Here is a 17,777-nt window from a genome sequence, read left to right as displayed (position 1 = left end):
TTCCAAAAGTACTCGATAGTTGCAGCTCTACAGGGATCCCCAATCCTGGTCCTCGAGGACCGGTGTCCTGCAGGTCTTCCAAGTGTCCCTGCTGCAACGCACCTGATTCAAATCAGTTTGTGTTTAGCAGACATGATCAGAGCTTGTCTGAGTCAGGTGTGTTCCAGTAGAAACACTGGGAAAACCTGAAGACACCGGTCCTCCGAGGACCAGGGTTAGGGATCCCTGGACTAGAGGACCTCTACCTGGAGTTCAATCTACCTGGACCTGGAGTCCAGGTAGGGGTCTTGACAAGTTCAGTTCCTGGACTTGAGGCTTCTTTCTGGAAACTACATTATAAACATATTTCTGAACATTTCTTTTCAACCGGAGTAAAGAATTTCCAAACCTTTAGAAAACTGCAGGCGGGCCGATCTCTGCAGAACTCAGCTGTTCTAACTGGAAACCAGTTCATCCACCATCATGTCTTCTATGTGAGGAACTGGTTACAGAAGGCGGGTGAGATTTTCCTGAGTGGCTGAAACTAAACGCTGGTGGTGTTTTTTTTCTAGGAGGAGTTTGTGAAGTGGAAGGGGTCGCTCTTCTTTCGCTTCATGGTGACTCTGGTGGACCCGGTTCCTGCTATCGCCAGGTACATCAGCACAGTCAGCTGCTTTGTGTTCGACCAGTCATTAGGGATGTACCGATCCACTTTCTGGGAGTTCTGATCCAATACTGATATCTGAAACTTGAGTATCTGCCGATACCAGTGTGTTTATGTGAACATTATTGTGGTTATGGTTATTACTGCTGTTATAACTGTGTAATAACAGGTTGTAATAAATGACCCATCCTTTCTGAAGTTACCTCACCAATACAAATATAATAACATTACAGATCTAACAAGTTTTATTCGGATTTGGGACATTTTTCCTAAATACAACGATAAATGTGTGGTTTAGAAACAAAGATCCAGCTTTTAGTGTCGTGTTCCTCATCGCATGCGGCTCGTGAAGCAGCCACTGGCTTTCTGAAAATGCTTTCTAAACACGTCATAATGATCCTCAATGGTGCAGTTCTCTCCACAAACAGCAGCTGCAGGCTGCTTGTGGAACCGGTCCGCTTCTGCGTTGCGCTGAATAACAGACTGTGGCGACACAGCGTGATCTTTGGAGGAAACCTGCGTTTAATTTCCCTTCTGAAGGCTGAGTAAACAAAACAAAACAGATCACAAATCAGGTGAACGTGCCCAGAATTTCTCTTTGAATGGCGACCCCAAACTATCCCTCCACACCATCGACTCGCCACAATCATCTTGTCATCATTCACAGATACATGTTCTTTTTACAGTAACAATAAACATTTGCATAAAGAGTGTATGGAACAATAGGATGGGTTGGGATAACAACATGATCAAATGATAATGTCGCCCACCTCTCCAACAGGAAGATGGCTGATGATGCAGAAGAAGTACAAACGGGGAGGGGTATTTGGGACTTAAGGAATTTATAGAGGAATCACAAGAAGAAGAAATCGAGGAGGGGCTTTAGACTTCTTCAAATTTGACCTTTTTCATCAAACATATGCAAACTGATATTTTCCCCATTCTCCAAGGTCTAAATTAACTAAATATACCAGTTATTTTGATCTTGGACCTTGGCTATGCCTGCCTCAAGAGCCACATAGTTTTATTGTTGACGTTGTTCAGAAACAACGCAACATATGGGAGATTATGTCCTTGTTTTCATTGTAGCTTCCCAGAGGTTGATGCTGTAGCATTGAATGTTGTACCACATGAAAGCTAATAAAATGTGGTTGTTAACACATTAACAGCTGTGTAAATGTCTGCTGGATTCTTAACTGACAATCTGAAATAAAGAGATAAAACAGAACTAGTGATAAGATGGGATGTATGTGCATTAAAAGTCACAATTTTGAGATAAAGTTATGTGTCATATGATGTCATCCATAGCATAAAAAAATGAATGTTTGACATTGCTTGTGCATTAGAATGAGCTCAAATTTACACAGGTGTTAATGTGTTAACAACCACATTTTATTAGTTTTCATTTGGTACAACTTTCAATGCTACAGCATCAACCTCTGGGAAGCTACAATGAAAACAAGGACATAATGTCCCGAATTTTGCGTTGTTTCTGAGCAACGTCAACAATAAAACTATATGGCTCTTGAGGCAGGCATAGCCAAGGTCCAAGATCAAAAATACTGGTATATTTAGTTATTTTAGACCTTGGAGAATGGGGAAAATATCAGTTTGCATATGTTTGATGAAAAAGGTCAAATTTGAAGAGGTCTAAGGGGCTTGTATCTTAAAGCGAACTGCAGTGATATGTAAGATCCCTTCAGGTATATCAGCATTTATTCCGATTTTGTGAAATTCTAAATCAAAGTTCACCCATTCCTGGTTACACCAGCAGAAACTTTGCTGTTTTAACGGCCCTAATAGACCCTGTCAGAGTTGCCAGTTTTGGCTGATTTCAGCTGCATCGAACTCCGACAAGGAGCTGCTCCGTCGGTAGCTCTGTATATATAATGAAAAAGAAACACCCACATTCTGGAGGCATTATTGTATTTTCACCATATACTGTTGCATAAGAATGCCGTTACTCTGTGTAATATTTAGGACAACCATTCTTAGCTAAAAAGCTGAATGTTACTGATTTGGCAACATAGCATGACATAGCATGAGAACGCTTTGTTTTGGGGGTGTGGTAGCTCTCCTCTTGTCTTAGTATGCAGAGTGCATCTTGTGGCTTAACAGTAAGGATTACTGTTTTAATGGAACAAAAAAATGTCACACAACATTCAAGGCTTTTATTTATTTTAAAACACGTCTGAAGCATGTCATCACCATAGACTGTATACAAAGAGATGGACAGAGCCTCCATGACATCAGCCGTAGGTTTCTGAGCTGAATTGAAGCTCAGTGGGCGGTTCCTACCATCGCCATCTTGGCAGGAGCGTGCGTGTCGTCTCATCCAGAAAATACATATATGGGCAAAATGGAAAAGCTGAGAGGGGGGCTGTGAGCGTCATGGTGGATGATTGACATCTAGCAAACTAGCAAACCGAGCTTTCTGTAGCTAAGAGCTAACCAAGCTAACCCTGAGATAACAGGAGCTAACCAGCTAACGGAGGTAAGCGAGGCTAAAGCTAAGTCACGTTGTTAACCGGCTAAACCACGGCTGTTCTACGTTCTTCTAACTTGAAGTGGGAGATCGAGTACCTGTCAATCAAAAGGACACGCCCCTAAATGTGCAGAATTTCGAGATTAAATTACTTTTAAATGGACGAGTTAGAAAAAATTCACTCCCCCCACAGTTGTCATGAAGGTAAACCTGACCTATTAAACCTAAAATGGATTTTTGAACCAGGCTGTAAACATGTTTATTTCTGCTGTGAAGTTGGTCTTTTTAACATGGGAGTCTATGGGGATCTGCTTTGTTTTGCAGCCCCTTGTGGATGAAGGTGGAACTGCAGTTTTATACACTTCCGCATAGGCTTTACTTTTTACTGCTGGAGGTTGCCGCTTGGTCATCACACACATCTGCGCTGGCTGGACTAGTGTATCGGTACACTTTTATTAATACAAAGTACGAGTACACACGCTTGAGCCGATACTGGTATCGGTATCGGTGCATCCCTACCAGTCATCCTTCTGGATGATGGAGCTTGTAAAATAACAAAGCTTGATCTCCTGAGAACATTTACTTCCTGTCGTGTTGCTGATTTCAGCTGGAGTTGTTCTAAAAGCAGAACTGTGTTTTCCTGAATGAAGAGCTCAGATTTGCCACATTAACAACTGGATCTGTTCTCGGTTCTGTTCCAGCCTGTGTGAATACTGCCTCCTCCACCTCCTGCTCAAGAAGAGCCCAGAAATGTTCAGCCAGCACTTCATCGAGTGCATCTTCCACTTCAACTCCTACAGCAAACACAAGTCCTACAACAAGTTCTCTCAGAGCGAGAGGTGGGTCTCCTACGTCTGAACTTCGTCGCTTCTTTCTTCTCAGTTTCCTGTTTTATTTCTTCTGTCTCTGCTTTGATGCAGAGAAAAGGTTCGCTTTTCCCTGAAAGGAGCCCAGCACCGTGAGAAGCGTTTCCGGATCTACCGCTTCCTCCTGGAGCACTTCACCGACGCCCAGCGGTTCAACATCACCAACAAGATCAACCAGACCATCTTAGGTAAGCGTCCAGCTGCTGAAACACAGATCCGCGTCATGCAGCGCGTCAGAACACAGAAAACACACTGAAAACATCACTAAGCAGGATTTTACAGATACTGAGGTGGAGACGATCATGTCTGCGCTCCAGGAGGCTTTCTTCTTATTTCAACATTAAACTAGGATCTAACAGACTCAACGCTGGGATAGTTTTTTCTCTTTTTGTTATCTGTTTACTTTTATTTTGTTAAAAGAGTTTGTTAGTTTGTTAGTTTGTTTAGTTTGTTAAAAAGTCCCATTGAGACAAAAAAAGCTTTTAGTTCCTGCTGCTTTTAATTTGTCCTGATCGGACCGAAGTGGGAAATAAACACATTTAGCCAAGTAGCTGTTTTTCATCTGCAGTTCCTGGAAGAACGAAAACAAAACAACAAGATTATTATATAAAGTATAATTAACAAGATAACACACACACATCCAATCCTAGACGTTGTGTAAAATGTAAATATAACCAGAATACAATGATTTGCAAATTGTTTTAACATCTATTCAGCAGAACACAAAGAAAAGACATTTAATGGACAAACTGGTAAACTGATCCCAGCAAGTTGGGACGGGGACAACAACATGCCACATGGTCTACAGTATGTCAGTGGTCTGAATCTCTGAAACATTTCAATGGAAATTTCCACTTTATCACACATAAGAAGATTAAACATTTTGATTTTTTTTTTTTTTCTCAACAAAATTTTTATTTTGAACCACATAGATTAAATAAAAAATAAAAAACATTGTTTCCCAAACATTATACCAGGGCGACCCGAGTAGATTTTATTTTCTATAATCACTCAGTATGGAATATATAATCCTCCTCAGACACTTAAAGCCGGGGTCGGTAATGTTGGGGAGGTAGTAAGATGTCTTGGCTCCTCCCCCTCTGGTTTTGCTCCGCCTCCTTGCGTGATCCGAGGCTTTGTTCTTACATAGAGTTTATCTTTTTACTGCCGTTTATCTGTTTGTGTTCAAGATAACTAAAAGTTCTGGACGGATTTTAGTTAAACTTTCAGGAGTTTATGAAAATGTTAAAAGGAAGAAATTATTTAATTTAGGTGATGATCCGGATTGGATCCAGGAACTTTTTAAAGCCCATGGCGCTCTTAGTGCTTTTCTAGTTCGCAGCTTTTTCCACCAACGATTTTCTCTTTCTTGGCTGTTTAGCAGGAGGAGGCAAATAAACCGAGCCGGGTCGGGAAATACTGCATTTTCTCAGCCATGTTTGCCTTCCGAGTTTCTTCTTCACCACTTTATATTTTCATCCTAACACGCTGTTTATATGCAGGGTGTGGCTATCAGGTATGTGCTGCTAGAGGGGGAGGAGGGGAGCCGGGAGAAGAAGCTACGAAACATAAGAAATGATTGGTCAGAGTTTTTACAGATTTACAGTAAACTGAGGGGTCTAACTATATTTCTTAATGTTCATGATTACAAAATGTTTAGACTACTATCAGGATGAGGAACCACTTCACCCAGAGTAAAAGAAAAATGTCTCTGAGCTACGTTACCCACCCCAGCTTTAACTGAGTGTCTCCAGGTGTCAGAAGTCGGTCCTCGTGGGGCGCCATCATGCAGGTTTTTCTTATATCCTGATCCGACACACCTGGCTCTCATTAAATAGACCCACCACCAACAAAGTTCTGCAGAATGACTGATTCATTTAAGCCAGGTGTGTTGGAGCAGGGATGCATGGAAAACCTGTCGCATTGTGTCCCTTGAGGACCGGATCTGGACACGCCTGCTCCACAACATGTTACAGTTGTGTATTTGTAACTTTATGAATGTTGATGAGCGCTTTACAAACAGCAGTGCTGGTCGCTGTCTTGGATCACAGGCTCAGGATTTGTTAGTTCCCTACAGACCAGGAGAGACCGGATCCTTCCAGTCTACAGATCAGTTTAGTCTTTAACCACAGTTGTGCTCATATGTCTTCATCCCCTTTCATTAAAGAAAAGGCTGAATTTACAACAGTCACTCAAATAACTGGAGACTTAAAAAAGGAACAAGAACTAAAAAAAATATATAATTTAGTAATATAAGACACTGTTTTTTCTTTTAATTGAGTTGAAGAAAGAAAAAACAAACAAACAAACAAATGTGTCCTGGACAAATTAGAGACTTTTCTGTTGAACAGTGGGACAAAATACCCGTCAACAGGTGCAGAAGTCTGACTGAGAGGAACAGAAAACACCTGACTGGAGCGGAAACATTGAAGGATTGTTCTACTAAATATTACTTTATGAACAATGTAATATGTAATAAATTATCTTATTTGTTTGCTTTTTAAAAAAATATTTCTATTGAACCAGAATTAGAAAATAATGTAATGATTTTCATTGAATTTTTATTTATTATTACTTTAGTCAATTTCAGCTTATTTTACAGGCAGCTGTGTTTTTCCTTCTTTAATGAAAGGGGATGAATAAATATGAGCACAACTGTATGTACATTTGACCTGGACTCAGTTAAAATCCTGCTTGTTGGGAGTCAGACTGACTTTCTGTTTTAAACTTCCGCTTTGTTTTGTTGTCTCTTTTTTATTCATGATTAGTTTGATCTGTTTTACTCTTCATGAGTTGCGCTGAGTGAAGAAATAAACTTTACTCTGGATAAAACTCAGCTTGTCTCCAGATAAATAAATGTCAACTAAACCAGGACAACTGATGTTTGGCACAAACTCCTCCTGTCTTCCTCTCCGTCGCTCCGGGGGGGGGGGGGGGAACACAACCTGCTTCCAGGTGATTCCAGATGTGTTCTCAACATATTTGCTCCATTTAGAGCGTTTCTGAATAAGCAGGAATGTTCTGGAAACAAGGAGGACTGATGGAGGGAAGTTATGCAGCAGTCTGAGTGATGAACGAGTGAGCACACGTTGTGTTACGTAACACTCTGCATGTCTTTCTGCGACGCTTCAGCCTTAGTTTGTTCAGACGACATGTGGAGGTTCACCGTTTCTGACCAGTAAACCTCCAGCTGGATCCGTCTGAGGAAAAACCCTTTGTATCTTTTCCTCTCCCAGCATGCTTCGCAGACGAGGAGCTTCCTCTGGATGCAGATGGGGCTGAAATCCTGTCGGAGACCTTCAACATCCTGAGTCTGAAGGAGATGAAGCTGCAGGCCATCTCTGGACCTGCGGCTGCAGGGGAGGAAGCAGAGGAAGAGAACATGGCCACCATGGCCAGAGCCGTCCTCCAGGCTGCTCAGAAGAAAGTTGTGTCCCAGGTCAGATGTTCTACTTTACTCTAACGTCTGACGGGAACATAAAGCAGTCGTTATATTTATACCTGACATCCTCTTCTGGTCACATTTGATCCGTTTTGACATCATTTGAAATCATTTCGTAATTTTTCAAGACTTTAACAAAAGTGAGCAGAAATATAAAAAAATGAAAATATCTTCAGTGTTTAGACGTTTGAGCCGAGCTCCAAATTCTTGCACACCGAGGCAGTTTCAGGTCCAGTTTGGCCCGTTGCTACGGAGATGGATTTTAGGGGAACCACTGTGGTCCATATCATGGAAACTGTTGGTTCTAGTGAGCATGGCTGAAAAATTAATCCGTTTTGAAATCAAAATCACAATTAAAATGTTTTTAGTGTCAGTATAAGGTCGTTCTAACGTTTAACGTGGTCGTATTAGAAGTGATATAAGTTCAGGGAGGTCCACGCATGTTTTAAATTAAATAAAATATATCCCAATTATTAGAGCTGGGACGATATACTTTTTTCCCAATTCGATTTGATACAGATTTTTTTTTGGGTGCCGATTTGATTTAAATTGCGATTCTCACATATCTTAGATATTGCTCATTTTTATCAACTAAAAACCAAAAAATGTACAAAACTTTTTTACTTGTTTTTTTAAAAATATTTTTAAAATTTACTTTAATCAGGAAAAGACACCACGGCAGTCAGACCATCATTCTGCTGCTATAATGCCCAAGAAGACAAGTAAAAAGATCAATAAAAATGAAAAAAAAAAGATAATGGATTATTATTATTTTTTTTTAAACAAAAAAAATATTTTAAAATTGTGAAACAAAAAAAATCACAGTATTTGATTTTTCGATTCAATTTCCCACCGCTACTAGTTATACAATAAAATAAAAAACCTTTGCAACTCCTCTGCTCTCTGAAAAGCACATTAAGGATTGATCAAGCATCCGTTAACAGGACATTTTCAGCAGATCTGTCATTTAAACCTTGTTTAGAGGAAATTCTTGGTCAAAGCGACCGAGGCTACAGCCTAAAGGCACCAAACATGACCAGTATGTGACGTTTAAAACTTCACAGTATATTTATGCTTTTATAAATTTTATTAATCTGATTTATTACAAAAAATTTTTTATAAGTAATGAGAAGAGATAACTTTCTGAAAATTATGTAATGATGAGATTCATGATGACCCGTCAGTCTGATCAAGCCTTCCTGATCCGCCCACAGATCCAGAAGAAGGCCTTCATAGAGAACACGGTTCCTTTAATCATCAGCCTGAAGAGCCTGCTGGAGCAGAAGCGATCCCCCATCCTTGGAGACCTCATGGCCTACCTGCAGGTGAAGCCATGGTTGTGTAAGGCTACATATACTGGGATAGCGTACTACGTTTGGCCACCAGGGGCTCTAAACCCTGAACTGCCCACAGATCACACCACACTGCCTCAAAATGGACAGCAAAACACACACAAAGCAAAAACTGCCCCAAAAATATCACTTTAAATTATAGTTTTGAGTGTCAAATGATGCAGTAACTTTGGGATAACTTGTTGTGAAAATGCAGCGTTAGCCCTTAGCTTACAGGTCAGCTGCACTGCTTCCTGTTAAACAGGGTTAAAAACCATGAAACTGAACCAGGCAAGGTGCTAATCATTCTGTTACTTTTTTGATATTTACCTGATTTATTATAAATGTATTGATTGCTGCAAACCAGCCTAACTTTGGTGAAATGTTAGGTGAGTCACGTTAGCTTTGGTCTGTACCCGATTAGCTTCAGCTAGCCGCATTTAGCTTCGACTAAACAGCAGAAAAAAGACGAAGACGTACAGTTGTGCTCATATTTATTCATCTTCTTTCATTAAAGAAGGAAAAAAACAGCTGCCTGTAAAATAAGCTGAAATTGACTAAAATAATAATAAATAAACATTTATGAAAATCATGACATTATTTCCTAATCCTGGTTCAATAGAAATATTTTGTTTAAAAAGCAACAAATAAGATAATTTATTCCATATTACATCGTTCATAAAGTAATATTTAGTTGAACAATCCTTTAATGTTTCCGCTCCAGTCAGGTGTTTTCTGTTCCTCTCAGTCAGACTTCTGCACCTGTTGACAGGTATTTTGTCCCACTGTTCAACAGAAAAGTCTCTAATTTGTCCAGGACACATTTGTTTGTTTGTTTTTTTTTCTTTTTCCAACTCAAATAAATGAAAAAACAGTGTCTTATATTACTAAATTATATTTTTTGCAAATTTTTAGTTCTTGTTCCTTTTTTAAGTCTCCAGTTATTTGAGTGACTGTTGTAAATTCAGCCTTTTCTTTAATGAAAGGGGATGAAGACATATGAGCACAACTGTATCCTGCAACGTTCTGAAGCTCATCAGGCGCTTACTTGCGTTGTTCTGAATGAACTCTGACTGAAAGATGTGAAAAAGTTCATCACATTTTGCTACGTTTGCACGACAGCTAAAGAGCTAACTTCTGATAACACTGAGGCAAACAGAGAGTGGGTTTTACGTCCAAGGGGGGACTTGTGTCTTACGTCTCGAGCGATCCCTTTCCTGCTTTCTCCTTCTGGCTTCCTCAGACATGTTTTCACCTTCTTACTTCGTTCAGCCATGACAAACTTTGGTTGGAAGGAGGAAAACGTAGCACAAAGCAGGGCCCTCTGTGTTTATAGAGTGGGGGGGCGTACAGTAAAGAGCTCCAGGTCACATGATCCCATGAGAGACGGATCCGCTCCTGTAAAGTCACAATGTCTGGTTTCTGAGGAGGACAGCCCCCTCAGAGCGCCGACACGCATAAAGCTCTGTATACTGACCCCAGAAATCATCCATTATTACTCACATTAGGCTGATGTCTGGGTCTAAAGTTACACAATGTCCCTTTAAATGCTTAGTGTACTGATTATTGTTAAACAGGAAAAGAAATCAGTTTTCTCTCTGAATGACATTCGTGGACCTGTCATCAACTTCCACCGGCTGACTGGAGCAGAACGCATGTTTCTGGTCATACATCAGCTCGCACTGCCACCAGGTTAAGTCGCTTTTGGTAGCTGGCTTGCTACAGAAAGTTCAGGACTAGTTTTCCGTGCATATTATCGCTCCTGACTCTGACTGAGACGTTCACGCTTCCATCAGGTGACCATGCAGGACTACCGCAACGAGGTCAAGGAGTTTTTCTCTGGAGACGAGCAGCTGGCAGCAGAAGTGGAGTTTGCTTTCAAGGCGGCAGAAAAGGAAAGAGAGATGCAGGACTGGATGAAAAACTGCAGCCTGACAAGAGAAGACAAAACACCCGCTGAACAGGTAAAACATTTCTTCATTCCATTTTTATAGAAGTCCTTCACATTATATTTCCTTCAGAAAATACTAATATTCATTTTTTCTTATGACTTGTGGTGTTGGCTGGTTGGGATGATGGACTTATACCAGGTTGGTAATTGTGGCCACCAGGGAGCGCCGGTTACCACGCATAAATAGGTTTAGGTTGTTTATTACCATTAAACGTAATAGTAGCTGTATGTATGTGTGCTTTCTCAGAGATATAACACAACTCTAAATTATCTAAACATTTCAGCAGTTTGTACACTTCACAACCATCCCTGCAAGGATTATAAATAAACATATTCAGCATATAAATACTTCTAGGTTACACAGCAGCACAATGAGGAAATACTGTGGATAAGGATGCACAAGTATATAGCTGCGTGTGGAACTGCTGTCATTTACATGAGTTAACTAACGAAGCTTAAATAGTCAGTGGTTGCATACACACACGTACACACACACACACACACACACACACACACACACGCACACACACACAGTCTCCAAACCAGAAAAAACTCAGAACAGCAACAGTCCCTCTATAGTTAATTAAAAACAAATCATCCTTCCACTACTACTCTCTGTACATCCGCTGCGTTCCTCGGACGCTGAGGGAGCGCTGGAAAGGCCACAACTCGGTGACATAACACTTTAACCCTGAAAACCTCCTCTAGATCTCTGGCACCCCCAGCTTACATCATTATCAGTTTCTCAGGAGCGATGGTGTGTAACTGATGGACAGCTTACACTGCAGGTGACTCACAGGAGGCGTTTTCCAGCATTTATGTCCCACCCAGGAGGTTTACAATCCACAACATGTAGTGTTTATTTAGAGACTCTATGTCAGGGGACACACCGATCTAAGTCCTCAAGGACCGGTGTCCTGCAGGTTTTCCAAGTGTTCCAGCTGCATCACACCTGATTCAAATCAGTGTGTGTTTAGCAGACATGATCAGTGCTTGTCTGAGTCTGAGTCTGAGGAAAACCTGCAGGGTACCGGTCCTTGAGGACCAGGGTTGGAGATCCCTGCTCTGTATTGTCAACCACAATGATCTACTTTACTTTATTCTTTATTTCAGACCCAGAAAGATCCAACTAGCTGCATTTAACTTCTACTAAACAGCAGAATAAAGATCCATGATAACACCATTATTTATCACATTTTCATCATTTTATGTTGCTAAGAGACCTTTATTTTGACCTGGTTACCTATTAAACCAAAAAGATGGTGTTGATGCAGCGTGGCACTATAAACCAGCAGAACTGGAGGTGGTTTAGTGAGGATAGCAGGTAAATAGCAGCAGAAATAAGTGGAAATCTGGAAATATGGAAATAGTTTTGGTTGTTTGTTTTTTTCTCCTGAAAGCTGAGACGTGAGAGAATGATGTGTAGAATAGAAAAGTCTTGCTCACTGTTGATCTGTGTGTTATTTCTACAAAGTGCTGCTTGTAATAAATCCTATGGCATTGCTTTGGTTGGCCTTTATGCTGTTTTATCTATTGATACAGTCATTTTACATCATTTCAGGCTCATAATCTGACAGCTGAGGCGGAAAACATCATGTCTGCATGTTGCCTGAGATTAAAACGGTTCAGCTTCTACGTGCAGTTTTACTTAAAAAGAAAAACCAAACAGGTGGACTAAAAATAGTTGTAAGGTTTAGAGTTTTTTGTTGTTGTTTGTGTTTTTATAGAAAACTTCTATCTTTATTACCAGTTGTAGGTAAAGTAGTTAATGACTTGTCACAGAAGGCATTGCTTATGTTCTGGTCTTTCCTCAGGTTCCAGTCCAGGGTTCTCCAGCCAAGCAGAGGCCGCTTCTGTCTTTCAACTTCAGTACACCACAGCCACCTCGTCCAGTCTCCATGTTGACCAGAATGACCCGGACTGATTGGTAGGTTTCACACCAGCAGAGTCTGAACACCAACCTGGAGACGTTTCTTAGTTCATTCCTTCATTTTCCTCCGTGTGAGCGTCTGCATGCAAATAGAATAATTCATTTTAATGGATAAAAGAAATAAAAGTTTGTTTGTGTTTTGTCAGCCGTGCACCCAGACCAGGGCAGGAGGAACGAGGCCAGTCCAGGTCTGAGGTTCTGGAAGGAACAGGTACGACATAAAATGGTTAATCACCGACACACCTTCAACTGACTGGTCAAAGAGCGTCTGCAGCAGCACAGGAGGTGAAAATTTAGCGACAGAGCTCGTCACAGACTGAAGAAAGGAATCTCTCAGCAGTTTGTCTTCATCTCAGTGCAAACAAAGTGGTTAAAACAACTTTCCACCACAGAAACTGGTTCAGAACCACTAATGGCACCTACATGTCGCACTGTGGAAGCCAGAAACTGGTTCAGAACCACTAATGGTACCAACATGTTGCACTTTTGGAAGCCAGAAATGAGTCCAGAACCACTAATGGCACCAACGTGTCGCACTGTGGAAGCCAGAAACTGGTTCAGAACCACTAATGGCACCAAAGTGTTGTACTGTGGAAGCCAGAAACTGGTTCAGAACCACTAATGGCACCAACATGTCGCACTGTGGAAGCCAGAAACTGGTTCAGAACCACCAATGGTACCAAAGTGTTGTACTGTGAAAGCCAGAAACTGGTTCAGAACCACCAATGGCACCAACGTGTTGCACTGTGGAAGCCAGAAGCTGGTTCAGAACCACTAATGGCACCAACATGTCGCACTGGGGAAGCCAGAAATTAGTTCAGAACCACTAATGGCACCAACGTGTTGCACTGTGGAAGCCAGAAACTGGTTCAGAACCACCAATGGCACCAACGTGTTGCACTGTAAAAGCCAGAAACTGGTTCAGAACCACCAATGGCACAAACGTGTTGCACTGTGGAAGCCAGAAGCTGGTTCAGAACCACTAATGGCACCAACGTGTCGCAAGCTCCCAGTGAAAACTGTTAATCTAAAAATTTTGTTCTAATCTAAGTTTTGTTCGTTTCTGCCTCATCCAAACGGCAGCCATTCCAAGTGCACGCTGTGGAGTGCAGTTTATTGAGAATTCTGCTGGAAAACTGCAGCCTTTTAATTAAGCAGCAGTACAAACTTCAAACTGGATTCTGTAACATCATTCCAATGTGGTTTGGAGGTCTGCAAAGTGGTCTCGTCAACCCTTTGCATGGATTGGACAGCTACAGCCTTGTTGTTTAGACTGGGCACCCTCTCTGTGTCCCAGTATGGCCTTTTCCCAGTTGCTTTGATTGTCCCAACAACCCAAAGACCCCCGTGTTGGGTTGAGCAATGATTCATAGCATTGTGTACAAACTCTGCAACCCTCACCACCTAGAGCAGATAGAGGTCTGAGGCTGATGTGGGATTAGATTCCTGGACGTTCTTCCATGAAACATCAGTGGTGCAGCTGACTGTTGTCTTCTTTGTGTTTACAGTGATGTTACAAGGAGCTGCGAAAGACAGAGCCATCAGCACCCCAAAAGGTAAGCCGTCCACGTCACTGTCACCTCTGTCGGGCCGGAAACTGCTCCGCCTGAACAGTTTTATCTTCCTTTCTGTTCTGATATGAGCGGAGAGTAAAGTACATCCATGTGAACTGTCCTGCTGTTTTTCGTCCAATCCAGCCGCCAACATCAGCTTAACCTTTAACGAAGGACTCAGCGCCATCTTCAGTGATCAAGGAACAAGTAAGACTCTCCTCCTTTAAACTCTGATGATCGAACATCACAGTCTGAACAAAGTTTGGTACGTTTGGTGAAAATTTCCACCTTCCAGGTGTTTAATCTGCTTTCTGTCCTCACAGGTCCGAGTAGGGAAAGCAGCATCCTTCATGTCCAGCCAAATGGGCAGCAGTAAGTTCATGACTCTGTACGATGTGGCCCACGGTCTGAGTTTCATCTCTGGTTCCCTGAGTATAATAATTGTTATCATTAACAGTATTAATAAATTATAACTAGTTTTACACAGAGACTGTATATAAAAAGATGGACGGGAGCCTCTGTGACGTCACCCGTAGGTTTCTGAAGAGCTGAATTGAAGCTCAGTGGGCGGTTCCTACCATCGCCATCTTGGCAGGGGCATGCATGTCGTCTCGCTCAGAAAATACAAATATGGGCAAAGAGGTGGAGCTGAGAGGGGGGCTGTGAGCGTCATGGTGGATGATTGACATCAAGCAAACTCCGAGCTTTCTGTAGCTAAGTGCTAACCGAGCTAACCAGCTAACAGAGAAAAGCAAGCTAAAGCTAAGCCACATTGTTAGCTGGCTAAAAACCGCGGTTGTTCTACGTTCTTCTTACTTGAAGCGGTAGATCGGGTACCTGTCAATCAAAAGGACACGCCCCTAAATATGCTGAACTTCGAGATTAAATTACTTTTAAACAGGCGAGTTAGAAAAAAAATTCACGCCCTCCCACAGTTGTCATGAAGGTAAACATGACCTATAAACATATAGGTATGCTTGGTTTTACTTTATTAGTCCTGGCTGGTTATGGAAATAAATATCTCGGGGTGGGGTCTTGTTCAGGAATGAGGGAAGGATGAAGTGTGAGATCGACAGGCGGATCAGTGCGGCGTCTGCAGTAATGCGGACTCTGCGCCGGTCTGTCGTGGTGAAGAAGGAGCTGAGCCAGAAGGCAAAGCTCTCGATTTACCAGTCGATCTACATTTCTTCCCTCACTTATGGTCATGAGCTGTGGGTTGTGACCGAAAGAAAGAAATCGCGTATACAGGCGGCTGAAATGAGTCTCTTTGGGGTGGCCAAGACAGGGAGAGAAGCTCCTCATCCAGAGGAGCCAGTTGAGGTGGCTCGGGAATCTGATTAGACCGCCTCCCTGATGAGTTCCAGCCATGTCCGTCTGAGAGGAGACCTCTGGGAAAACCCAGTACAAGCTGGAGGGATTATATCTCTTGGCTGGCCTGGGAACACTTCAGGATCCCCTAAAACAAGCTGGCAATGTGGCTGAGGAGAGGGAAGTCTGGGCTTCCCTACTTAGGCTGCTGCCATGACCCAGATAAGCAGCAGAAAATGGATGGATGGATCCTGATGAATTTTACCATGTTTTTAGTCGAGGGGTAAAATGTGAGAGGGGGGCATGCAAGGCAGAAAAAGCACACAACAAAGAACTGGTGCTGTTTGGTTAATGGGTGAAAACCTTGGTGCTCTTTGGTAAAGAGGACAAAAAAGGTTACCAAGGCACTCTTAAGGTCCCAAATTTAAAGTGGCTCGTGCACAAAAAAAGTTACCAAGCTCCTGTGCATTGCAGCACACTGTCTTCATCAGGGCGACAAATCCCAAAACCACATGCAGAGAAAGGAGAGCTGAACCTGCAGTACCTGGTGTTTCTGCTGTTTCTTGGAGTTTCTGTAGAGAAGATGTGGTTTAAAGCTCAGATTTGTTTTTATTTTTTCTTCCAGAGCTCCTGGACCGAGGCAGTGGAACGTGCAGTCTCCTCTCCGTCAAAGAAACAGAGTTTAGCTGGTTTGCAGCTCTCCTGTTATTACTTGTAAAGTCTGCATTTCTGTCCTAGACTGTTTGTATTCTTACATCTATATTTGTATTTGTGTGCCTGTCTTTTATTTTTTGATAATAAAGTTTTGACTGTTTCTCAACCGAGCGTTTGGAGTGACGCAGTTTGAGCAGGACGCTGCAGACAAGTTAGCAATGTTGTTTTAAGACTTGAAACTTAAATCTTTTTAGATTTATCATTTAAATTTATAAACATAAAGTCAAACTTTTGTGAAGTAATCTAACTTTAATCCTCCTAAGATCAGAGGTTCTTTCCAATAAACTACAAGCTGATCTTAACCCTCCATTTCTGAGTAAGATAATTGAAAAAGCATTTTTTGTTTCAGCAACAACAGCAGCTATAATATCTTCCAGCCAGGTTTTGTTTTTTTGATGCTTGATTGATGCTTTTAAATATAAAATGTTTTAAACTTTCTCCTGGAGGAGGAAGCCCTCTAGAGGGGTAGTCCTCACCTTTTCCACCCCTGACCTGTTTTTGAGTCAGATTATCTGATTTGTTTCTGTGCTAAATATTTTGAAGCATTGGTTTGTTTTTAATTGTGTGGAAGTATTTTTTCATCCTATTATTCTTTTGAATGAAAATCCTCCTGATGATCCTCTGATCGTCTGTTCAGATGTAAATTTAATAATAAGTCTCACCTTTGGGCCAAATATAAGAAAGCCAGTCTGCGCAGGCTGCAGGTGGCTCATAGTGATGCACTATGAGCGCTCTTGAAGAGGCCCAGATGGACAAGTGCCACAGAAATGTTTGTCAGACAAGCTTTGCTTCAATCTTACAATTTCATGTGCCGTCTGGAAAAGGCAGGAAATTAATGTCTCAATAATACATCATATCATGGAGGGCGAAGCGTTTTCAGTCTGACTTGTGGAAGCACTGGCATGAAAAATGTTTTAAAATGTCATTTATTGTTTGTCTGTTTGTATCTTTTTAAATGGACCATTGGTCCGGAACAAAGATTTAAGTAAGTAAATAAACTAACGTGGCTGAAGAGTAACTACATATTCGCATATTTAAGTTCAGTATGCTGTTTGGAGAGGATTTGACAGGGATGACATTGTTGTCTGGGATCCTCAGAGCATGTTTGCAAAGGAAAACCAGTAGTTCAATGGTTTTCCTGCTGTGGTGCTAGTCTGAGACAAACATGATACCCAGCTAACGTAGGAGCGACTTGGGAATGTTTGCTGAATCTTTGCTGAACTACTTAAACATTGCAATTTTTTATCTGTGATTAATAAAGTTTTATTTTAATTTTATTAGCCAATAATTTAATGTTTGTGGGATCACAGTGTAATGTTTGTGACAGAAATGCTCTCAGAGATGTAACCGGTAATCTTTTGGTACTCCTGAGCTGCCGTAGCAGTTAATTGACATCATACTTCCGCCGTGTCAATTTGGCCCCATCTATAAAAATACAAGCCCGATACAGCCTGTTGCTATGGTAACGCCGTTGTTCTGTATTTGTAGCATTCAGTGGATGTTAAGAGTTGCTCAGGATGCCTTAGAGCCCACATTTTCTTCTCCAGCACAGCT

The 17,777-nt window shown here is 41.6% G+C and overlaps 1 protein-coding gene across 1 annotated transcript in view; it reads left to right on the top strand.

Annotated features, from left to right (window-relative positions):
* ncapd3 (non-SMC condensin II complex, subunit D3) overlaps nt 1-16,195 on the top strand; it is a gene marked incomplete at both ends in the record, with an annotated part of 48,378 nt that extends 32,183 nt beyond the window's left edge. The window contains 12 exons of the mRNA XM_079248706.1: nt 552-631; nt 3,830-3,967; nt 4,049-4,182; nt 7,231-7,433; nt 8,651-8,761; nt 10,564-10,731; nt 12,533-12,645; nt 12,795-12,859; nt 14,157-14,204; nt 14,346-14,408; nt 14,525-14,573; nt 16,135-16,195. Of these exons, the coding sequence (XP_079104832.1) occupies nt 552-631; nt 3,830-3,967; nt 4,049-4,182; nt 7,231-7,433; nt 8,651-8,761; nt 10,564-10,731; nt 12,533-12,645; nt 12,795-12,859; nt 14,157-14,204; nt 14,346-14,408; nt 14,525-14,573; nt 16,135-16,195 (1,233 nt within the window). The remainder of the gene's footprint in view (nt 1-551; nt 632-3,829; nt 3,968-4,048; nt 4,183-7,230; nt 7,434-8,650; nt 8,762-10,563; nt 10,732-12,532; nt 12,646-12,794; nt 12,860-14,156; nt 14,205-14,345; nt 14,409-14,524; nt 14,574-16,134) is intronic.
* Nucleotides 16,196-17,777: the final 1,582 nt, after the last annotated feature.

Source organism: Telmatherina bonti, assembly GCF_933228915.1.
Source record: "Telmatherina bonti genome assembly, chromosome: 11".
NCBI lineage: Eukaryota > Metazoa > Chordata > Actinopteri > Atheriniformes > Telmatherinidae > Telmatherina > Telmatherina bonti.
Note: the sequence above shows the minus strand (reverse complement) of the source record. Positions and strands in the feature narration are given on the sequence as shown.